General features: G+C 41.3%; 1 protein-coding gene across 26 annotated transcripts in view; it reads left to right on the top strand.

Annotated features, from left to right (window-relative positions):
- The window catches only part of MAP2 (microtubule associated protein 2), a 350,150-nt gene that overhangs the window by 260,690 nt on the left and 63,908 nt on the right, over window positions 1-25,552 (top strand). For 17 of the 26 annotated variants that reach the window (XM_034785842.1, XM_034785840.1, XM_034785849.1 and 14 more), the window contains 2 exons: window positions 8,760-8,873; window positions 10,573-10,650. In XM_034785842.1, coding sequence (XP_034641733.1) covers window positions 8,760-8,873; window positions 10,573-10,650 — 192 coding nt within the window. The remainder of the gene's footprint in view (window positions 1-8,759; window positions 8,874-10,572; window positions 10,651-25,552) is intronic. The other 9 variants (XM_034785847.1, XM_034785848.1, XM_034785868.1 and 6 more) reach the window with 3 other exon arrangements.

A 25,552-nucleotide genomic window follows, 5' to 3' on the forward strand; every position in this document is an offset into this window, starting at 1 on the left:
CCTGGTCTGTTGCCTCACTGTGTTTGAAGCCTCGAGGATGATTGAATGCCATGTTGTATTTTCACATATTGCAGGGTCGCTGGATGGAGTTGCAATAACTTATTTTGTAGCCATCAGCTAGCAGGTGAAAACATGGGGCCAGATCCTCAACTGGTTAGATCGGCATCGCTCCTTTCAAGTCAGCAGAGCTAGGCTACTTCACAGCAACTGCGATCTGGCCTGTGATTCCTATTTCCTGTCTGTAAATGCTCCTACCAAAAAAGTCTTTAGGTGAAATCCTGATCTTTTTTCACTGTTTACTCAGTCTTTACTCAGGCAAAACTCCCACTGACTTCAGTGGGAGCTCAGCCTGAGTCAAGACTTCAGGCTTAGGCCCTGGGTGGATGTCTAGTAACAAACAGAATAGCTCTCTGGTCTTTAGGCCTTCACTGTGAATTGCAATACAGCAAAATAGGAATTCTACAGGCCCCATTTACATTTCAAATTAGTCATAGACAGCAAATAGTAACTTTTCTTCTTTCCTTATTCAAGGAATTTATTTAGGATATTTGCTTAGCTGAGAACTGCAAACTACTCAGTGCCTTCATTGTTGATTTATTTCCACCTTGGCAGTAATTAGCGTTGGTTACCTAGGAAACTGTTCTGCACCCTATTGAGATTCTTGACGGGAGCATTCTGTCTGAAATGTTTTGTTTTCCCAGTTTCACAAGCACACATACAGCTGATTTCTTCACCATGCCTTTCTTGTGTTTGCCTAAAATTTAGCAAAATTAGGAGGGGGTGGAGGGTGTTATTTAATTCTTTGTAACTATTTGCATCTTTCCTTAACCCTGTTTTAATTTCTGCTTGCAAATTGTCAGCATGAATTCTCCTTCACTTTAATCCAAACCACTGTTAATTTCTTGTTGGTGGCATTGTGAATGCATATGCTATCTGATACAGGCCTCTGTCTCTTTCCGTAGAAGATCAATTTCTTTCCTAACCTTCCCTCCTAACATCCCTCTCTTCCAGTTTCTTCCTAGAGCATTCATCGCGCCTTGCAGCAGATTAAATTTAAACTTCTGCACGTACCATAAACAGGTCATATTTGTACAGAAAGTACATGGAAAGTACACTGGTACTGCAAGCTCAAGATCCATTTTCATCATACTAGTATAAGATAGACTTGTGGATAGAAAGAATAACCAGAGATGGTTCCTCTCTTATATGAGGAGCCTAAGACCGCACACTGGTGGCATCAGAGTGATCTGAAACGCTGCTTGCATATGGGAAGATCCACCTCTCAGCATCTGTGCTACATCCCTGCTTTTAAACAGTCTCTTGGAGGAAACCTTTCAGTGTCCCAGACCCCCAAGGGGTCTCACTCTTCCTTCAGGGTAGGCCACGTGAAGGGGTGCTGGAACAATTCATATCATGGGGATGCTGAAAGCCACTGAACCAAACTGTAAACCTTGTCTATGATGGAAACGCCAGGCCTCTGAGACTAGGTCGCTTACCTCGTAACTGCCCTATATGGACTTCTCCAAAGACAAGGTCCAGCTGCAGCCGCTCCTGGCTTTCCTGCCCAAGGTCGTCTCACAGTTTCATACCAGCCAGGACATTTACTTACCTGTCCTTTTTCCAACGCTGCATAAGTCAGATGAGGACCACAGGTTGCATTCCCTAGACGTCAGGAGGGCGCTAGCCTTCTACATTGAAAGGACCAAGCCATTCCGCCATTTGACGCAATTGTTCGGCTCGGTGACTGACAGGACGAAAGGTTGTCCAGTGTCCGCTCAAAGAATTTCTTCTTATATCACTGCCTGCATACTTTGCTGGTACTATCAGGCAAAGGTGCCCCCTCCAGCGATTGTAACCACTCACTCAACCAGGGCACAAGCCTCTTCAGCAGCTTTCCTAGCGCAGGTGCCTATTCAGGACATCTGTAGGGCGGCCACCTGGTCATCCATCGACATGTTCACATCCTATTACGCATTTATCCAGCAGGCATGGGACAATGCTGGCTTCGGTAAAGCAGTGCTGCAAGTCGCTAGGCTGTAAACTCCGAGCCTACCTCCGTAGATACTGCTTGTGAGTCACCTAGAATGGAATCAACATGAGCAAGCACTCAAAGAAGAAAAAATGGTTACCTAACTTTTCGTAACTGTTGTTCTTTGAGATGTGTTGCTCATGTCCATTCCATTACCCGTCCTCCTACCTCTCTGTCAGAGTTGTTGGCAAGAAGGAACTGAGAGGGCATAGGGTCGGCGGTGCCTAACATACCAGCACATGGGCACAGCTCTCAAGGGAGCGCCACAACCAACCTTACGGCTACCTTTAAGGCAAAAATCTCTGACGACTGTGCACATGGGTGCGCACACACCTAGAATGGAATGAACATGCGCAACACATCTTGAAGAACAACAGTTATGAAAAGGTAGGTAACCGTTTTTTTCTAGCCCAGCAGCACAGATCCCTGACTCAGTTGAGCTTTGATTTTGTTTTAAATGAATTTGAATGAAACAAAAGTGCTCCTGAAACATACCAGCACAGGAGACTGGAGTTCTGTGTTTCTATCTAGAGAGCAGCTACAATATCATTGGCAGCAGCCATGCAGACTTCCTCACAGTGACCTGGCAATATGCTTCAATATGTATGAGAAGTGACAACTCTGAGGGTGAGAAGGAAGTTCAGTCCTCATGCCTATTAGTTCTTGGCCTCTCTGCTGAGACTGCCAGTTGTCAAGGTGTTTTTTTAAAGAGCCATCAGAAGGTAATTCATAATGTTGCATTCACTATTGAGTCCATGATGGAGAGCTATGTATTAACCGGTGACATTGAGGTAACACTATCGCAGTCCCTGTCTTCTGTACCCTCCATGCTCCATTTAGTTGTTTCATCTCTTCCTTAGCTAAATATATTCTGGACCTGATCCTCAGCTGGTGTACATCAGTGTAGCTGCATTGACTTCTTCTCAGTGCTTTTTTCTTTAGTGAGCCCATCATTTCTGTTGACATGTTCTCAAAATTCAAACTTAGCAAGTTTACAAAGAGAAATTCTAAATCAACATCCCATCAGCATGAGCATCCCTTCTCCTAATGAAAAAGGGAAGTGGCTGATTGAGAGGCAAACATTCTGAAGCTGAGTTTTCGCTGTTCCATTCAAGTAAAGTCACACACCAAGCTGGAATCTTTAGTGCCTTTGAGAAACTCATGTTCTGCATCACTCGGTACCTGTTGCTGTCATTTCAGTGTCGAAAAGTAGAGGAAGACAATGTGTTTCTAGTTAAACAGGTGAGGGGGGGGGCGAATCTCTGAAGAAACAAAAGCTCTAACAGAAGCAAAGCTCCCATGATGCCTGGCATCCTGGCGGGAAGGATGTACTCTTCTTTGTCGTTGATATTTATCTTTCGTCTTCCTTGAACTTTCACTGAACCATGAGGAAACGATGAAGAGTCTCAGTAGCTACCCTCCAAGTATCTGACTTACCCACTGGATCTGCTATTTATAGGGTGCATTAGTACAAAAGTGTCTGTCCTTTTCCAGCAGTCGTTAACAGCAAAAACACTGTTCCTGATGAACTGCCTGTATCTCCCATGTCACCAAAAATATCCATCAGTGGAGTGCTGTGAAGTGAGCCTTGCTTGATAAAAATCCTTGGAGGCAATTTATATAGTTTGTTTATTTATTTATTTATTTGGGGGATGTCTGAAATTAAGCTTCCATTATTCAGAAGGGCAGTGTCTCTCTCTCTCTCTCTTTTTTCTCAGTATAATGCTTGCCTCTGGGAAATGGAATGAGAATAGGAACTGAGATGGTAGGAGCTACCAGCAGTCCTTTGGAGAATCCCTTCACTCTGTTGAGAAAGATTAAATGCAAAGAAGTCTAAATTTATTGCAAGGAAGGTAACTTTTAATAGCGTTTCAGCTTATATTGCTGGGAACAGTCCTGTGCTGGGTGGGAGATGGACAAAGAATGACCTATTAGGTCTTTCCTCTCTCCAACTTTTGTGCTTTGCTGATTATAATCCACAGTGCCAGCTGTGTATTCATTTCACTGTGTGCTAGTGTTTGCATCTGAAAAATGAATCTCTTGTGGTCTTTCCTTAAAATGTTATTCTGAAAATAGCTCCTGTTTTCTATCCTGTTTCCCCAGAATAAGGCATGCAGCAGCACCCAGAGTTGGTTCTCTGTGCAAACTTTCCCGGTACAGGGATTGATTTGAGCTAACAGCACAACTTTGTAAATGACTCAGTGATGTTACTTTCTTCAGCGGGGTAGTGAGTACTGAGAATTGCCACTTCATGAAAACTCCGGACAAAGTAGTTTATTCCTGAGGTAAAACCTGTAAAGGGGTTAAAAAAACAATCAAATGGGCCAGGATTTACTGGTCTGTGTTGACAACTGAGTACCTGGCTCTTTTATCCCCCTACACCCACAGATCCATGGGTGTCTGTGAAGCTCCATGCTGCTCTTCACACCCACCAAGTCCCTTGAAGCCTGGCTGTTTATTGGTGTCATTAATTTCCTACCTCGAAAAGGTAGGGGAAATACTACTGGTTAGGCAGGGGAACATGTAATACAGAATGGATGTTCCCTGGTCCCTGCATACCCAGTCTAGCTATACAAAGTATCCCAGAGCCTCAACCATATGGCATTGTGATGGAGGGGCTACCAGAGGTTGCCAAGAAGCAGGTAGACTGTGCAGTTGAGCTACCACTCCCCCATTCCTGTCTTTTCTGTGCAGTTCTTCCACTTTGCACTCTGTACATGCTTCAGAAGGGAAACCATGGGCTCCAAATCAACAATCCATATTCTCTAGTCAGTGGAAACAGCTATTTACACAGGTCAACTTTGGAAGATGAGTCACTCTCATAAACCCACACACACAATATTGAGTAACATTGGTGAACGGTCAGTATTGCATTGCTCTGGTTATGTAAGAGGTTGGGTTGCAAAATGGAGCTTTGCCTGGTATATTCTGGATGGATTTTGGGACTGGCGTACTCTTCCATTGTCATTTACTGCTGGCTGCAGTCAGAAAAACTTTATTATTATCAGTTGCCCTTCTGGCTACCAGTCAAGAGGGGAGTAAATTATGTCAGTTATTAAGATCAACAATTGTGAGGGAAATATTCCTTGCCTGCAAGTGTCTTGATACCTCATTACATATGACGTTTCTGCAGTAAAGAAATTAACATTGGCTTTGTCCCAGCATTTTTTTAGACTCAGGTGACTGTGGAAGGCAGGCAGCCATATCTCTAGTTCTCAGAAGAAACTCAGTCTTGTTGAAGGAAAAACATGGAGAAAAAATGATTATTTTAGAAACCTTTTGGAATGTTCATTTGAACTTTAAAGGTGATAGTAGGTCAACTGTAAATCTAATAGCCTGCATTACTTGCCTGCAAAAGCAGTTGCTGTAAAGTTATGTGCAGGGTATTGACTTAAATATACGCCCTCTCCACCTGCTCACCCATGCTAAAGGAAATGATATCTGGTGTGCTATCATCCTTGCTCTCACTGGATGCTCCATGATGTCATCATCGTTGGACACTGATGGATTGCATTTAATTTGTAGTAAAGCAATTGGCATCCACAGCAACATTGAATTTTATGGGTACGTAGTGGAAATGCTTGTATTGGTAAGACTCTGAGGGCAAGTCTGGGCCATGCATATAGTGGGCCTGAAACTGCAAGGCATTGAGTCTGCTATGATTTCAGTTGGCTTCAGTGCATGTGAGGGCACTCAGCACCATGTAGAATGGCCCTAAATGTCTGAAAGTAATTCCCACCTGCTGACAGGAATACCTGGGAAATACAGTGACTATGGCTGTAAGTAGAAAGGAATCTGGATGTTAATGAGCCAGGGAGTGTAGATAGATATGCAGATGTGAAACCCACAACTGTTCTCTGAATTTTATTTTATTGATTGATTGTATTTCGGTCACAGCTGGAAGCCCCAGTCAGGAACCATGACCCCACTGTGCTAGCTACTGTACTAACACAGAACAAAAAGACAGTCCCTGTCCCAAACTGTTTACAATCTATGTATAAGACCAGAGGAAACAGCTGGATAGAGACAGATGGGGAAGTACAAAGAAACAATGAGACAATATTGGTCAGCACACGAGAAGCCAAATCATTCTCAAATATTTTGTAGGCCTCACGTGGCAAAGTCAAGTTTCAAGGAGGGTTTTGAAGGAGGATAATGAGTTAGTTTTGCAGATATTTATGGGAGCTCCTCCCAAGTATGAGGGGCTGCATGGCAGGAAACATAATGGTTTATTTATTTTGTAAATGGTTCTGCAATTGGATGCATGTACTATCAATTTGCTATTTCATTAAAGGCCAGATTTTTAAACATATGTAGGCACCTAACTCTCATTTATTTCAGTGAGATTTAGGTGCCTAAATACCTTTAAAATCTGTCCCTAAGGACTTAAAATGGCAACTAGGCAGATCTTCCTGGCTATTTCCATATGTAGTTGCATGCCTGATTACATCCCACTGCACCCCTAAGGCCGGGTTTGAGATATCCGTACTCATGGTCAATAGTATTAACTCCATGGATAGTCCCATTGACCTCAATAGGACTCCATGTGGAGTAAGGTGCTATTCACTGTGTGTAAGAGTTATCATAAGACAGCCTTTAACAAATTCTTTGCAAATTTAGGTAGGCCTGAATCCTGCAGCTGCATTTGTAGTTGCCATTTCAGTGTTGGGCCGTTAGCCTAAAAAGTATTATAAAATCTTCATGCATATTAGCACTAAATTAATTAATAGGCAGCAGATTTAAAATAAACAAAAGGAAATATTTATTCACACAACGCACAGTCAACCTGTGAAACTCTTTGCCTGAGGATGTTGTGAAGGCCAAGACTATGACAGGGTTCAAAAAAGAACTAGATAATTTCACAGAGGACAGGTCCATCAATGGCTATTAGCCAGGATGGCCAGGGATGGTGTCCTTGGTGGAAGCTGGGAGTGGGCGACAGGGGATAGATCACTTGATGATTACCTGTTCTGTTCATTCCCTCTGGGGCACCAGGCATTGGCCACTGTCAGAAGACAGGATATTGGGCTAGATGGAGCTTTGGTCTGACCCAGTGTGGCCGTTCTTATGTTCTTATGTAAATTCATTGGGTAATAGCGTACCGTCCTCCAGGCCACATTTTTACCAGATGTGGAAGTCTCATGCAGTCTATCTAAAGGCACTAAGTTACAAATGGGAGAAGTTTTTGCATGTATTAAAGTGACTTGAGTGTGGTATTTTCAAAGCTGCATGAGAATTTGTAGGCCCAGTTCCTCTTCAGTTGAATAGGAATCGGGCACCCAAATCCCCGAGATGGCTTGAAAATCCCCTCCTCAGTAACTAAAAGCAAAAAGGAAACGTCCAGGCTGTAAATTGCACTGAATGGATTTCTTCGCTATTTCCTTGTTGCTGTGTTGTACAAAGCAACAGATGCTGTGCTTGAAAAGTACCCAACTAATTTCTCTTCGGTGATCTTCATCCTGTGATAGTATCGGCCGTTCAACCAAAACGAATGTGCCTTATGTGTAACTGTATGAGCGTTCATAGTGGAATAAGGTTCTGATCCAAAACCCTTTAAAGTGGAAAGACGTCTGTTGACTTCACTGGGCTTTGGATCAGTCCGTAAATTAGGGTCATGTTGGCCGCATTAAAGAGATGGGAAGAAGGATGTAGGGAACATTTCCAGCCCATGTAAGGACCAGGAACAATTGCATAGCACTAAGGAGAGTGCAGTGTCTCCTCACTCCCTGCTCCCCCAGGGGCAGACAGCATTCCAAAGGAGGTGGGGAGAAGTTGGGTCATGGCCCCACCTCAGCACCCCTCCACACGACTCCACGTAGCATGCAGCATTTCATCAAGAGGTGCAGCAGCAGCTCTGCTCTTCCGGGGGCAGTATAGGCCCTTAGTTTTGGCTGAGCTTCGATGGCACAACTGAGTGGTCAAGAGGCAAAGTCTGCACCTCAAACACATTGCTATGAACCTCCATCATCCCCGACAGTAGTATCACATGGAATACATTTGCATGCTGTCAGATCTGTGATTCAAATGTAGAGTTGCCTGCATGGTGCAGCCCTGAAAAAGGTGAGGCGGATAAAGTATACATCTTAATGTTGTCGAAATGTCATTGGCCCTTCTTTCTTAAGTCCCTCATCAGCATACCCTTCAATGTCTTCGGGTGCAGTGCCCTGAATGCATACTAACTGTATGCTAATGAAGGAAAAATACAATCCAAAGCACTTGTAAAAATAGAAATAACTCAATATATTAGATGCCAGAAAATCCATCTCAGCTTGTCATCCTGGGCCATGTTTGGAAAATACCATGGTCGCAAAATTGCACATGAAAAATCTTCCTAGACAGTTAATAAATTCTCACTTTAAAGTTCTGCAATTACTGCATATATCTCCCATACCAAAAATGAGAAGCAGTAATTAATAGTAATGTCTTATACTGTCCTTGCTCCAAGGAGTAAGATTCAAAATTACTTTTACATTTACAGATTCAGGGACAGATTTTCAACACCCAGCAGTTCCCTCTGAGAAGAATAGGAGTGCTGGGGCTTGAGATCTTTTGCAAATCTGGTCCTTTAATTTCATTTCTAATGATTTCCCTAAATATTTGAAAGAAAATACATTTTTAAAAAATCTGAATGAGTCTGACTCTGAAAGTTTTAGCCAGACTCAATTTCGTTTTTTTAAAAATCTCTTATTAACGCACCGTTTTTGTTTTGTTAATTTTGCTACTATCACAGAGGAAGTGTCTGCAAGGATAGTCCAAGTAGTAACAGCTGAAGCTGTAGCAGTCCTGAAAGGTGAACAGGAAAAAGAAGCCCGGCACAAAGATCAGCCTGGACCATTACCTTTAGGTAAAACAAGGCATTTGCAAGAGTGGGGAAGGTATCTCTGTGTGTGCAGCTGTATATAAATATAATTATTAATATCAGGTCACAATATATAATGCATGTAGATCACAAAGGTGGTGCTGATAGTCATGGATAAATTGTAGAACCCTGGGATAAATTTTGTAACCAGATAATAAATAAAATGTCACATTTCCCCAATTTATCATGCACCTTTGACTGCCTCGCTGACCCTATCTTCACTAGTCCATTTCCCACCTGGTCTGCGTTACATTCTCTGAGCAACTTCGACCGTTATTGTTATTATTGTGTTTATTATGATAGTGGCTCGTTAACTAAGGTGCAATTTTGCCTGAAAGTCCCTAATTCAGCAAAAATACTTAACACAGGCTTGACTTTAAGCATTTGCTTAAGTCCTATTGAGATCTATGGAATTTAAGCGCACACTTTGCTGAGTTGGGCCTAAGTGAGGGCAGAACTAATTACACAGCCTGGGTGTTGAGACATTCTTCAACATACTCTGAGAAACAACGTATGTGTTTGCAATGATTTCTGTTACAGCGCCTGTAGGTACGAAAGTACATCTGTGAGTTATTTAAATGTGGTTGTATGATCTGCATTGGGATCAAAAAGCCAGTCTCAAGAGGAAGTATTCAAGACACCTAGGTCTGGTCCAATATCCATTGAAGTCAATGAAAGTCTTTCCATTGATTTCATTGGTCTGGGGATCACGCCCTAAATCATAAATTGAGACCTAGTTGCTTGCTGGAATCATTTGCAGCCCAGGAAATACTATGGCATAAAGTTTAAAAAAACCTGATAGATCCCAGTACTAACTCTGAAGAAATTCTCAAAACTATTTCTGTGAAATCAGATGAAGAATCTGAGTATACCTGAGAGATACCTTGTTTAGGGCTTAATCTTGCTGCTACTGAAACCATTGACAAAACTTCCTCTGACTTCAGTGGAAACAGGATAAGACCCTTAATTGGGAATTAATCTAAAACCTTAGATTAGGCTTCAATATAGCGCCTTCCTCTGATGAAATACCATGATCAGGTGGCTGACAGAAGTTCCCCATCGACTTGTTTTCCTTCCTTGGTGATGCTTCTAGCTGGTACCTTTCATACTTTGACAAGGAACATTTGCATATATTACGCAGCTAGCCCTGAACCCAGCAGAAACAAAAAAAACCCCAAGTTGTAATAATGTAAGAACCCAGCAAAGTGCTGTTTGTCCAGCTACCCAAAGGTAAACTAAGCTTGGGATTGGGTGCCTATTTATCCCTTTTTCATATGATCGAATTGAATCTTTAAAATCTCACTGATTTAAATATGTTGCCATCCTAGGTTTGTGAATGAAGCTTTCTCAAAATCATGAATGAACAATAGTATTGATCTGGCTAACAGATGGGACACAAACACAAAGGACTGATTTTTTTTTTTTTATTTTATTTCATTTTGTTATACCCTGGGACCAGACTCTTGAACGTAAGGCAGGGCACCTGATAGGAAATGTTTTCCTTTCATTATAGGTTTAAAATAATACATTGAAAAAGGGAGTATATCTGAAAATCTATTAGGCACAACCTCCATTTAAGTATTCTCCGAACAGGCCGGAATTGCAGCTTGTACTCAGCATCTAATGGTTTCACAGGAATTAATTGCTGTATCTCATTTTCTCATTTGCATTGTTCAATCTCTAGCAGTTGAAGAATCAGCTAATCTGCCTCCTTCCCCACCTCCATCACCAGCCTCAGAACAGACTGGAACACTGGCAGAAGGTAAGGGTCCCCTGGACATTTCAGAGTATATCTATCGAGGAAGGGAACAAATGCTCGTACGAAGAGGTGAGGGAAGTAGTAAATGGAAATACTTCCTGCTAGCTTCAGCTTAAAGAGTAAGCATTCCCCAGCAATGAAGTGCCATCTGCAAAGTGACCGTAACACACAAATGAGATATATACACAGGGATAATTGGAAGTAAGCAAAAATAAATACACAGACATATATATATATAAACAATAATTATTAATAGATATTACAAGCCAAGATGTCTAAATAGTGAGACTTCCCAAGTGTGAGCCTAGAACGTGGCGTTAAATATTGATTACTACAGTCTGTTAAGATGTGTTTAGTTGGAAATTAACCAGCATTAATGTTGTTTCACAATCCAAGTCCATACAAGCAAGGAGATTCAGAGTTCGATTATTCTTTCTGCTTTCCAGCTTTAATTCACATTTCTGTGCCTTGGTGTATATGGGGATTCTGTACCAAGGTGCCAAAGTGAAATTCTACTCTTAAAGCAAATTATACTTTCTGATCCACACAGTAGTACTCAACGTCAGTAACCCAATAATGTCCACATTCTGCTGTCCCTGAAGCCACAATTCAGAAAGCATGTAATCATGTGCTTAACTTGAAGCATGTGCTTAAATCCCATTGAAGTCACATGCCTAACATTAAGCCCATGGTTATGTGTTTTGATGAATAGAGGTAGACTGCTGAATCAGGGTCTGGGTGTCTGAGTCTCCCATTAACATCGACAGAGGAAGAGCAGAACATTACTGCTGACCCTACCATATGGATCTGAGAGAAAAATTCGGCCCTATGAATTCCCTTGTCTTTGTGAGCTAAATCAGCCATTTGACATTATCATTATAGTATGAATATAGTTTTCATATGTCACCTTCCTTCTTGTTTTTTAAAAATAAATATCTTGAAAATTAATGTGTCATAGAAATAAGCTATTACTGTCTGTTGAGTACATACTGTGTGTGATTTATCCTGCACTAGTGTTGGAAATGTGTATTTTTTATGTGATGTCCCAATATGTGCTAGCTCTCAGTTTAACATGACGTTCTGCAATGAGACACTTTTTTTATACCTGATATCCCTGCGTTTTGGGTCAGTCCATCTCCTGTATACATTGACAAATGTCACATCCTTGGGTACTTTGTATTGAAAATACTTACTTGGCATGTGCAGTAACCAATATGCAAACTTTGATTTCTTTGTCATTATTATCGTAACATTCACATTCCTGTTGTTGAGCAAATATTACAATGTCTACTCAAAGGTAATGGTAATCAAATAAAACCACTCAGAAAAAAAAAAAGGAAACCAGTACTACACTGGCAAAGATTTTTAGGATTGCTAGGGGCATTTTGATTATTTCACTGCTCTTTTTGTGTTGATTTATTTGATTATCTTACTGTTCAGGGGTGTGCTTTTTGATTTTTAGTAACAGAATGAAGGGGTTGTTGATCTGCTTGAGACTAATTTTAAGATCCCTTTACCTTGGGTTTGGCATTGGCTTTGCACAGTGTTTTCACTAACCGTATTATTGCTTATTACTTTGCGGGTTTTATACAGTAGCAAAATTGATTAATTGACAGAATGTTATAATCACTTGCCAAATGTCTTTTAAATGGAAGCCATTTTGTTGTATCAATGCAAAGAAGTGACAGAATAGTAGACATCTCTTTGGCCTAATAGACTGAGCAGTTTCCAGCTCTGCAAATGACTCAGAAAGTCACTTAACTTCTTTGTGTTTCTCTTTCCTCATATGTAAAAATGAGATAATAATGCTTGCTTGCCCACCTCACAGGGGTGTTGTGAGGACTTTAGGGTCAATGATTGTAGAGTGGCTGGAAGATGTAATGTATTATATACTTGCTAAGTATGATAGTTTTTACAGCATTCATGTTGTTTGCTTTAAAGGTTGGATTTAAAAAAATGTTTCTATGATAAACTTTTCTACTAACTTTCAGTTTGAGAGCAAACTTCATTGGACTTATTTATAACCTCCTGCAAATACAGGTTTATAAGGGAAACATTGACAGAGCTCCTGTACTGTAGTTCCTCAGTCACTGATGGCCAAAGAGTTCCAAAGTGCTGTAAGCTCCTCTTTTATGTTTGGCTCTTGGGGGGTTCATATTAGAGTTAGTTGAAAAAACAAAGGAAATGTTAGTAAAAATTGTCACCAAAAATTTTGTCTAGTTTTTCATCGAAATTTGAAAAGTTTCAAACAGCTCTGGTTAATATTATCTTGTGCTTCTTTCAGTGAATTAGGCCTTGATTCAGCAAATCTCTTTTTCACCTGATCAAGGCCTTATAATTGGAAGCTATATTAAACTTTTGTTGCTTGGAGTCAGGATAGCCTGATAACGTTAACTGCTAATAAGCCAATCCTGCAATAGTTAGTCAGGAAAAGCTCCTATTGACCTTAGTGGGAACTTTGCATGCGTAAAGACTGCAAGATTTGACCCAGTGTGTACAATACCTGTTTAAACCCTCAGCCCCTCATGCTACTCAGTTGTCTGTGTGTACCTTTTTGTGTCTGTCTGTCTGTCTGCTGTGTGTAATGCAGTGGTATTTACAGAATTTAATCCAGTTCTGAAGCTGTTGAACAAAAAAGGTGAACCCATCTGGTAGTTCTGTGTAAATACCTAAGTTTTCTTTTTCATTGTTGTTGTTTTCCTCTTGAATGTTTTACCAGTGCTGTTGTCAGTGCCTTGCATTGCTTTGAGACCAAAAGAGATTTCCTTCAGTCCTACCAGGGTGGAAATCACTGTTGTAGACATGACAAAGGTAGATGTGGCCAGCCATGCAGCAAACACAAATTAAAAAAAAAAGAAGAAGAAGAAGGAAAGAGAAAAGAGGAAGGGAGAGAGATTTCTGGGTCAAATACATTTCAGGAGAGAAAAGAGTCAGTGAATGTAGGTTTGATTCTTTCATTCAGCCACAGACAAACGTTCAGATGAGCAGGTCTCTTTGCAGTGCTGCTGGAGGTAAGATAACTAATTTGCTCTTATTGAAATTATTTTGGTGATTGCAAATATTGTAATGTGATTTTTTTTCCAGGAGTTGAAATTTTCCCAAGTGCTGTCTTATCGTTTTATCAAATGGCTCTGGACAAACAGTGCTGCTCTGCTTTGTATTCCCAACATGGCAGTTTCTGTGCTCAGATCTTTGTAAGATTGGCCCCTAATTCCATTGTCCTGTGTAAAAAATGAATCTAAATGTCTTTGATAGACTAGCTTACATTTTAAAGTATGTATTTTGGGATAAGCTTTTTTAAACCAAATAAGTATATTTTACAAATTGAAAGGAACCAAGTGCTGTAAACAGCGATTATTTCCAGTTAAAAATGACTTTTTAAAAGGTATTTTCAAAAGATACCCAGAAGCTAAAACTGAATTAGTCTTTGTGTAAAAAAATTGTATCATAGACTTTAAAATACATAATCTTTTTGCCTGAGCCTTTTTTTGCCTGAGCAGGTTTAGAAGGGACAAAAATAATAAAGATTACATTTTTGTTGTAGAAATAAAGAAGGAGGCGAATAAATCATATTAGCATTTAAAGACATTATTTCCCTTCTTAAGAAATTGTGTGATAAAGCTGTTATGAATAAACAATATGGATCTACCAAAAAACAAAAACTAAAAAACAAAACCAACAATATAGACATGATGGACCTTAATAAAATGGTAGCAACAAAATAATACATATGAGCCAGGACCATTACTGTGTTGTCTCCTTCAGTTCCATTAATATTTCAGACAGACTCTAAGCAGGGCCTGTATTTTCTTGCCTATAACCAGTTAACAACCTATAAAGTAGGTGTTCTCTGTCTTCTTTATGCTTAACAGACAGATTGTCACCTGGACCATTCCCGCCCACACTAATCTGTGGTCATGCAGGCCATTTCCCTTCCCATTCGTGATTATGTAACATCCCTATATGGTAATGACAGCGATTGCTTACATAGAAAAATAATATTAGGAAAGTGTTTGGTAAGGGGATTTTCAGCAGTGCTCAGTATTCACCTAACTGCTTCCATGGGAATTTTACCAATGACTTCAGTGGGAGTGAAGTCAAACTCATGCTGAGCGTTTTTGACAAACTCACCCTTTAATGTATTTTTGATGCCTTTTCAAGCATTTTAGCTGTTAGGTACAAGGAGGAGGAGCCATCACCATGTGACCAGCCAGCTTTCTTTGGACTACCAGGAAGTGCTCTGTGTACCACCTGTGATACATGAATCATTGTTTGAGAACCTCTGCCATAAAGACTGATGGCTGGTATTGTCAAAGTTCGGCAATCATCTTCCATCAAAATTCAATGCGAGTTGGGTCCCTAACATCCCAGCCTGTAATCTAAAATCACATAACTAACATAAAGAACAGGAGTACTTGTGGCACCTTAGAGACTAACAAATTTATTAGAGCATAAGCTTTTGTGGACTACAGCCCACTTCTTCGGATGCATATAGAATGGAACATATATTGAGGAGATATATATACACACATACAGAGAGCATGAACAGGTGGGAGTTGTCTTACCAACTCTGAGAGGCCAATAACTAACATACTCCGTTTTAGCAATGTCAGTCACTTCCCTCTATCAGTTTCTTATCACTAGAATGTAATCTCGTTTCCACCTTCTCAGAATCTATCTTGTGATTCAGGAGAACGTAATAGCAAAACATTATCTGAATATTTTACTGATTGTATTTGTTACTGAAAAATACTTCAACAAATATTACTGAAATATAGATGCAAATCTCTGGTAATTTGACATTTCCTCTAGTTGGCTCTATGCCCTTTATCGAGTTTGCTGGTTTGAACATCATCAATTGTTACAGCAGTGAAATTTTAGTTACCTTGCATAATAACAGGGGGAGGGATAGGTCAGTGGTTTGAGCATTGGCCTGCTAAACCCAGGGTTGTGAGTTCAATCCTTGAGGGGGCCATTTAGGGATCCGGGGGCAAAAATCTGTCTGGGGATTGGTCCTGCATTGAGCAGGGGGTTGGACTAGATGACCTCCTGAGATCCCTTCCAACCCTGATATTCTATGATAACCAATTAGTTTTTTTGTTATACCCAAGCAGGCCCCGATTCAGGAAAGCACCTAAGCATTCACTTAAATCTATACCTGTTAAGGTAAGAAAAGCAGTTAAGCACATGCTTAACTTTAACTTGACTTCAGTTCAGACTTAAGCATGTGCTTAACTATATTCCTGAATAATGATGCTTTCTTGAATTGAGACTTTAATCAATATAATAAAATGAACTGGAAATACAGAGTGAATTAACTGGCTTAGCAGTTAAATTAATACACACATCACAGTAGTGTTCATTAGCAGCAAATAAGCCTTTGTAAAGACATCAAACGTATTTCTTCTTTATATCATTTGAATACTACAGAAACCTAGAATCATCATTAGCTCCCATCATACTGGAAGCTTAGATTTGAGCTCCTTTTACTTATTGTGCTATCCGTATATCATCTTTTGAAGTTACCATGGCACAGAGTTAGCATCACCACTTCAAAAAGTAGTTTTCCAAGCAAGTAGCACTGCCCACCATCACAGCTGATGTTTTGACTGGTTGAAGCAATGTTTCTTTGGAAAGTTGCTTTTCCTGAAAGTAGTTTAGATTTTTTCTTCAAGGTAGTGGGCAGTTTCAAAAAGAGCAGCCTTTAAAGTCAGATAGGCATCTTGCACCATATTCATCCTGGGTGTAACTCAATAGACTTACAGCAGAAGTGAATTTGGGCCACCTGAATGTAAACCTTCCAGTTGGTTAAGTCATAGATACTTGCAGAGTCTTACAACATTTGGCATATTCAGAGTAATTTATTAGTAGGAAATAAATTTAGAAGAATCAGCAGCAAAATAATCCTAAATATTTTACCCTACTGTTAATTTTTAACTCTCTGGTAACCTATATGCCCTGATGAAAGAATATGTGTTAAAACGGTCCATTTAAAGCAAACTCTGTGGGATACAGACAGACAGACAGACAGATAGATATAGTCACCTCAACAGAGACTCCGCAGGATGCAAATAACCGGACGTTATATTGTGGACAGTTATATAATACAGTATGCCACAGAATCTTAACCTTGGATAATCTTCCTTTCAGATGCAAAATACTGCAGATTGGAACTAACGGTATTGTGATCAATGAATAGTTTGTCCTCCCATTGTGAGTGAATAAGCAGCAGGAAGGAATAAATATCATTCTATTGCAAGTCAGTTGCTACTACTTTGCTGCAGAAAGCAAAAAATACCTCACTGAAAATAACAGGTTGGGTTCTCATGGTGTCCTGTAAAATTAATCCTGCACTTGAATGCATTGTTTAGTGCCTAAAATGTTTACTAGAAAAGAGATTCTTCAACTGCACCAAGTTAGGCATTTTACGTTTCAAAAATATGTGCTTGGAAAATTAATATAGATAGCTGCAAAATATAAGTTTCTGGAGACAAGGAAAGACATTGGAAACCTTGCTCAGAATCTAAATCCCCAATCCTGCCAGTGCTTAAGCAGGTAAGTAAGTATCTGGAGAATTAGAGCCTATAATTCTAAATGAAGTTCAGGTGGAATGACAAAGTTCTTACATATAAGTTTTTTTCTATTCTATTCATACATGTATCTGCAAAAATATTCAAGAATTTTAAATATAGATCACCATTATTAGCCAGATTGAAATCTACAAATGAGCTAAGGATCTTAAGCCAAATGACTGACTAGGATCCTAAAGCCTGAAGAAGATTTATTTAAAACTACCTAGTACTTGCCACGAAAGAGCCATGAGCAATTATAAATGGAAACCACCACATTTTATTATTATGACCAGGATGATGCTACTAATAATGCCCCCACAGATATATGGAAGAACTAGGTCATAATAATAATTTCCTGTTTTAAAAATGTGTGTGTATATATATGCGTGTGTGTGTGTGTATATATATATATATATGCACATACGCACACACAAAGTATCTTTTTTAGTAAGAAGAAAATATATCAGCCCTCTCTAAAAAACACCAGAACATTAGCCTGGCATTATCTTCAGAGGTTTCTCTTTGTCCACACCATAACATGCAATGATATTTCTTCCCCAATGTTCCCCTTATGCGACTGTAGTTGCATATCATACACTGAGGTAGTAGCTGCAGCTCCAAGTCACATGCTTTTGATGGCATGTGATGGTTTGATGAGCAATATGCATTTCATAAATCAGCAAGTGTAACCTCCCCATTACAGAGTATTTCCCGTAGAGATAGGGAAGTATTATTACTATTTTACAAGGCACTGGTTAGACCTCCTCTAGAATACTGTGTTGCAAGTCTGGTCTCCCATGTTTAAGAAAGATGAATTCAAACTGGAACAGATGTAGAGAAAGGCTACTAGAATGATTAGAGGACTGGAGAACCTACCTTATCAGAGGAGAATTAAGGAGCTTGGCTTGTTTAGCCTAACAAAACGAAGGCTGAGGCTGATTGTTCTCTATAAATACACCGAGGGGCAAACACTAGGGAGGGAGAGGAGTTATTTAAGTAACAAATGGATATAAACTGACCATCAACAAGTTTAGACTTGATATTAGATAGACAAACGTTTTTAACCATCAGAGTAGTGAAATTCTAGAACAGCCTCCAAAGGGGAATAGCGGGGGCAAAAAACCTAACTTGTTTCAAGACTGAGCTTGATAAGTTTATGGAGGGAATGGTATGATGAGGTTGCCTACAATGGCATATGGCCCATCTGTGTCTGCTATTAGGAAATATTTCCAGTGTCCAGAGATGGGACACTAGATTGGGAGAGCTCTGAGTTATTACAGAGAATTCTTTCTAAGGTGTCTGGCTAGTGGGTCTTGCCCCATGATCAAGGTCTAACTAATATTTGGGATTGGGAAGAAATTTTCCCCCAGGTGAGACTGTCAGAGACCATAGGGGTTTTTCATTTTTCTCTGCAGTGTGGGTCGCTTGCTGGTTTGAACTAGAATAAATGGTAAATTCTTTGTAACTTAAAATCTTTAAATCAAGATTTGAGGACATCAGTAACTCAACCAGAGGTTATGGGTCTATTACAGGAGTGGGTGGGTGAGGTTCTGTGACCTGCGATGTGCAGGAGGTCAGACTAGATAATCATGATGGACCCTTTTGGCCTTAAAATCTATGAGTCAAGGAATATGTTAATATGCCTTAATAAAGCTATATGTGGCAATTTGTGGAAGACAACTTTATTATGTGTTTTACAGTTGATGGGCTAAATTTTTATCTCTGTTACATGGATGCAATCATTCTGACTACAACTGCTTGCACAGATGTAGCTGAGAGCAACATGTGTTCCAAGCTGAGTACCAGGTTGGGAAAACTCCCATAGTAAAAGAACCTGGAACAATTAAAAACTCATGCAGTCAAGAGAAATGTAATTACTTAATTCATGCCAGAGAAGCTGCTAACTTGCATCTCAAAGCTCTGCGTGCATCAGGGCTGCCCAGAGGGGGGGACAAGTGGGGCAATTTGCCCCAGACCCTGGGCCCCGCAGGGGCCTCCATGAGAGTTTTTTGGGGCCCCTGGAGCGAGGTCCTTCACTCGCTCCGGGGGCCCTGGAAAACTCTTGTGGGGCCCGGGCCCCCGGAGCTTCTTCCACTGCAGGTCTTCAGCAGCAATTCGATGGCAGGGGTCCTTCCACTCCAGGACCTGCCGCCGAAATGCCCTGAAGACCCGCGGCAGGGGGTCCTTCCGCCCCGGGACCCGCCGCCGAAGTGCTGGGTCTTCGGCGGCAATTCGGTGGCGGGGGCCCCCCGCCGCCGAAGACCCCAGGCCCGCTGAATCCTCTGGGCAGCCCTGGCATACATAGACAAAGAAGCACATCCAAACTGAGACCCAAAAAGACACCTGGATCCCACTTCATTCCTCATCTGAGTCTGCTTAGCCAGATGTGTCCCATCCTGCACGTAGGAAGTAGTGCTCATGTCTGATTGTGCATGTCATTACTCCAGAGGGAATTCTGCACCAACAAATTAAAAATTCTGTGAACAATATTTTAAAATTCTGCAAAATTCTGCAGATTTTATTTGTCAGTAATTAAAAGTGGAGGTACCAGCATGGCAGAGGGCAACACGGACCACTGGCTGTCCAGGATATGGTGAGGCTGCACCTGACCCTGACATAGCGCAAGGGCCAGCCCTGCCCCAGAAACACCCCAGGGCCCTGCCCCCTCCCCCTGTGCCAGGTGCACCAGGTGTGGGTGGGAAGGCTCAGCAAGGCAGGATCCAAGTGTGGAGGGGCTTAGTGTGGGCGGATCCAGGTGGGGGTTGAGAGGGTTCTGTGTGGGGCTCGTTGGGGGAGTTCTGAGTAAAAATGGGATGCTGCAGGGGGTCCAGGTGAAGGTGGTTGGGGCTCAGCAGGGGGGATCTGCATGTGGGGGATGGAGCTCAGTGGGGGGCTCAGTGGGAGGGTCTTGGTGCTGAGGGAGTGGGGCCTGGTGAGTTGGGTGGGAATCCAGGTGCAGATGGTTGGGGCTCAGTGGGATGAGGGTCCAGGTGCACAGGGGTGGAGCTCAGCAGGGGGGGTCTGGGTGCAGGGGAGCTCTGGATGCAGGGGTGGGGCTCAGCAGGGTGGGGGTTCAGGTATGGGAGGCTTTGTGGGGGTTCTGAGTGCGGGGAATTGAGGTTCAGTGGGGGATCTGGGTATGAGGACTCTGGGGTCATGGGGGATCAGGGAATGGGGTAGCAGCTCCCTGTACAGTGACCCCTCTCCCCACAGCTGAGAAGTGATGGCGGGCTGCGGAGCTTCCTGCAGCCAGCATAGGTTTCTGGGGGTGAGTCTGACCTGCAGGGGAAGAGGAAGTCCTGTCTTCCCCCACCTTCAGCCCAGCTGGAAGTAGCTGCTGAGCCTGGCATAGGGTAGGAGCCACCAGCCAGAGAGTCCCTAGCCCTGTCCCCCACTCCCCCATGGTGATTTACCTCTCCACCGGCTGCCTGGGGTGCCTGAAATGACATGCCGCACTGCTGGGGAGGGGTGCGTGACCCCTTTGCGGCTTCTGTTTGCTTCCCTGTCAGTCATTTTTCTGTGGGGAAGCAAAGAAATCTGCAGGGGGCATGAATTCTGCATGCATGCGGTGGCAGAGAATTCCCCCAGCAGTTGCATGTGCTGTCTCCGAAGCCCATCAAGGAAAGCATCTGCTGTTCGGTAACATTCACTAGCAAACTGAGTCAGGGGGCAATTTTTATTCTCACAGCTTAGCTGGGATACCTTGGTCAGTCCAGGATTTTTTAAGTACACGTCCTATGAGATCAGTAGCTTGTTGCCAAATGCGGGAAGGAGGGCATACAACACAAATGAACTTTAAATGATGATTCATTTTATCTGCAAAAATTAGGGCATGCATTGTCTTGTTGGTCAAGTTCCAGATTGTCCTTGGTCAAAAAATCATATTTTCCTCCTTACCCTATTGTTTGCCTCTTCCTGGATACACTCTCGTAATCCTCAAGAGTAACCTGCCTAGGGCGAGATTATGCAACCCTTCCTCACGTCGCTGAGCCCTCCCTTACATGAGCAGACCCACCAAAGTCAATGAGGCTAGTAATGTGCACAAGTGTTCACTAATGTGAGTGAAAACTGCACAACCTGGCCTTTATATCTAACTTTTCTGTACCCACTTATTCATCTCCATATAAAGGGAGTGATATTCCGTAAATGGAAGGACACAGCTTGTTCATGATTACAGCGACTGGTAAATTAATATGATACAGCCTAAAGTGGAATAAGAAGTGAGATAGATATCCGGGGGTGGGTCATGACTCATGCACATTCCTCTGCCAGATTGTCTTTTATTACTTCAGGTGTTCACCCAGGTTAGGTTTCATTGCTAGAACTAGCACTCTGCAGCCACGGTGGTATTGCTTTCTACAGTGGGATGCTCAGGTACACAGATCTGGAAACTTTAACTGGCTTGATTAATTTCTTCATTATTGGGGTGGGGTGGGGTTGGATTCAGGATCTTATATCAAAGAAGGAGAGAAAAAAGAAATGATTTTGCCACTTTCATGCTGGCAGAAAACCCAACAGGTAATCTACAGTTACAGATACTGACTGAAGAGTATATCCTATGAATAAAGTGATCAACAGGTCACTAGCTATCACACTAGTGATGGTCAACCAGAGACTTAATTTCTAGTAGTCAGAAAACTAACATTTTAGTTCTTCATGAGTTCACTAAGGTTCAGTATGCACCACAAACGATGTGAAATCTCAGATCGCTCCTGTTCCATTCAATAGGTTGGATAGTTGGCTATTCTTTATTGCACCTGTGTTAGTATGTTACTAGAAACTGCGTGGATCCTCCTCTTGCTATTGGTAGCTGAGCTAACCTGAGATGATACACTCTAACTTTTCAGTGGGAGATGAATAAAGTCTTCATTACAATGCATTGGAAAACTCCCAGCAGAGAGCAGGTAGGCAATAGGAACATGGCAAAGCAATAGGGCAGGAAAGGGACACTAAAAGAAACTGCTGACAGGCAGCTGTACGTGGGAGGATTTTACCCCAGAAAGGATAGCCACCAGCTTAAAACAACTATCTTTCTTTAGGTTAAATTGTCATTCATTGATGTGTAGCTGAAAGAAGTTGCAGAGGTTTAAAAAACAAAAACAGCGTCTACCAAAGTACAGTAAATGGATTTTTTTAAATGAAAGTAGCTTTTTAGATTTTGTACTTTCAAATGTTTCAGCTATTTTTGAAGGGATTATTCAACTCAGTCCTGGGATGCACCACGGCTACCTTCTACCCTCTATCTATGTTTGTAACCTCCATTGGCTTCAATACAAGTTGTTAATTTTGGATTGAGTGCAGCATATAGTCCATCTATAACTAAGAGTGATTTTGAATTCATTGATATGTTTGATGCTTGGGTACTGTTATTATAAGCACTAAGAGAGACAGGAAATAAATACATAACTGATACCTTAAATGAATGTAAACCTCACGTGTTCCCTTGCTTAGCATGGCTGGTTTCATCCACTCCATAGTATGGCATAGTACAGTGGTTTTCAACCTGTGGTCCATGGACTGCTGGGGGCCCGCAGACAATATCTAAGATTTCCAAAGGGGTCCGTACCTCCATTCAATTTTTTTTAAGGGTCCGCAAATGAAAAAAGGTTAGAAACCACTGACATAGCAGCTTGATGTGTCTGTGCATGTGTCCATCCTGTCTTGTCTTCTCTTTGTCTGTCCAGTTCTCCCTGCAGTTTCTTCCTGTATGTGTCTGTTTGTAGATGAAGGGGATGAGGAAAAGGTGGGACCTCTACACAGCTGCCCATGCTATAGGTCCGCCGCCAGTGGGGAGAGGCGTAAACACCTAGCACCCTCCATTTCAGTGTCTGTGCCCACTGAGGACCCCTGCCATTCAGACGAGGAATACTATGAACACCCTTTGTTCAGCTCAGAGTGGACTGATTCTAGTACATTCCCCAGTGCTACAGCACAGAGTGCAGAGGCCTTCTTAGGCCGCGATGAAGGTGAACCAGGCATGGTGCCTCTTTGTTCTTCCTCCTTTCCATCCTGCTCCATGATATTCCATTATTATGCCTCAAGTAACTTGTTTCTGTGGGAGAGAGCCCTTTGGGTTTGTTTGTTTGTTTTTTCACATGGAAGTGAAGTATCTCTTGAATCCACGCACCCTGAGGGGAGGCTGCAGCTGTAGAGCCAAATGCAGCACTGCTGTAAATGGACCCAAGTCCACGGTGGCCAACAAAGATGCAGCCACTTCCACCAGAGCTGAATTTAGTCCATAATTTGTAGTAAAATGGCCTTGGTTATTGCAGTGAAAGGAGCAGCTAATTAAAAAAAAAGCATAAATTGTTCCCTCTCCTTTTGGGAGAGGATCACTGCCCGAGAAAGTGTGGAAAGTAGGGCGATCATTTGATACCTGAGCTAAGCCAGCTGTTAATGCTACTGAAAAAAACAACACCCATCCACTGGGACAGCAGTAGAAAATGACTGATCACCTTTGATTCATCAGGTAGGGCAAAGGAGGCCAGATTCATCCCTAGTGTACCTCCGTTGACTTCATAGGGATTAGCTTGACCTATGGTGTCTTTACCAATATTCCACATGTGTCCAACTGACAATGTGTTTATCTGGTCATCAACAAGATAGCATGTAAAACAGACATTTAAGTAAGTTTGTTGCGATCATTCTGCATCCCATCTCTTACTAGGCTGAGCCCCTAGTTGAGTAAAATTAGCTGAATTATTTTATCAAGATGGTTGAAGAAGGGTGGAATGAATTTTGTGGAGTCAGTTCCTACTCCAGATAGTGAAAAGAGTGTTGGCTTCTTAGTCAAGACCAAATAGACAATGTCACACTCAACACTGTTGTGCTAAATCAGCCAGGGACTTAAACTGGATCTGAAGAATGGTTACAATACAACATTCTACAGAGGTTTAAGTCACAGAAGAATAGCCCTGAATATCTGTAATTGCTCAGTAAAACATATGAGAAGAACTGATGAGATCATTTCAGTGACGAGCTTACCACACCAGAGAATTTAGCTTGATACTGAAGAGTGTATTGAATATTATAATAGCATTGGATCAGATAGGGAAATCTATTTCCTAGAAAGGGGTGAAATTATTAGAAATGTCAAGTGTTTCAATATATTTTTAGGTGGAACTAGTATTTGACTTTTGTGTGTAGTTATTGACATCTGAAGATACAGATGCTTGTCCATTCAAGTAGAAAATCTTTTTTTTTTTTTGCAGGTATAGACACACCCAGTAGTGCAGCTATAATTAAGACGGTATAAATGTTTCCATTATAAACCTCATGTTTTGGAGATTGTAACCCAGTGGTAAAATTTTGCTCAGCAGTAAAGCAAAAATCTATGGTCTTGGTGGAGTAGGGTTTTTTTCCACAATGTAAAAACATATGAGAAGATATGTCATGTAACTTTTGTTTTGGTAGTGTTTCTTTTTTAACTGTATACTCAAAATAATATTGGTATGATGGGCTGTAATAATACTGAAAGAGCCATTATGATCTATAATTTTGACATTTATTTACAACATTTAGCTAATTATACTTTCTTTGAACCAAATTGTTCACTTTGTTCCACCTGTTCTGCAGCCGTGTTATTTGCGTGATAGCAGTGAAGTTACACCAGTATAAATATGGGGAAGAGAATTGCATTTTTGATCTAAAATTTTAAAAAGAGATATAAATGCAAAAGAAAATGAAGCCAAAAAAAGTTAAGTAAAGTATTTAAGCAAGGAAATAAAGATTTTGTAGTTGAACACCGTCATTAACTTGCCCTTATTGTGCCAGTGTATTACATTTTTATGTTCGATTAAACCCACTTATGCTTAAAGATCCCTGCAACACCTAGGCACCATGATCTGGTGAAAGACACCGTTACAGTTCTAATTCCAAATCTTCTGGCTTTTCTTAATTTGAGATGAATTACGTAACTAATTTCATTTTTATAGTTTAATTAATAATGCTGTACTTTGGATAACTATTTTCTCAGTACAGGTTAATGAACACGTTCCTTCTTGTGATTTATAAAGGCATAACTTTAGTTCTTTTTATCAAACCAGCCTCAGGAGAAAAATCACTTCTTTACAGAGAGATTTAGCATCGATAAAACAGAGCCAGATACAACCACTGTTATTCAGGTTCAATAACACCTTACTCCAACCTGACTCAGTGAGGGACTTAAGCATGGGCCTAACTTTGAGGCACACAAGTATTCCTGTTGACTTCAATGGGACTACTAAGCATGTGCTTAAGTACCTTGCTGAATTGAGGCTGAATAATCCCAGTTGTTATCATTGGGAATACTCATGGGTAAGAGATTTTTATTAAAATTCACAGGCAAGATGTGG

This window comes from Trachemys scripta, chromosome 11 (genome assembly GCF_013100865.1).
Source record: "Trachemys scripta elegans isolate TJP31775 chromosome 11, CAS_Tse_1.0, whole genome shotgun sequence".
Classification (NCBI taxonomy): domain Eukaryota; kingdom Metazoa; phylum Chordata; order Testudines; family Emydidae; genus Trachemys; species Trachemys scripta.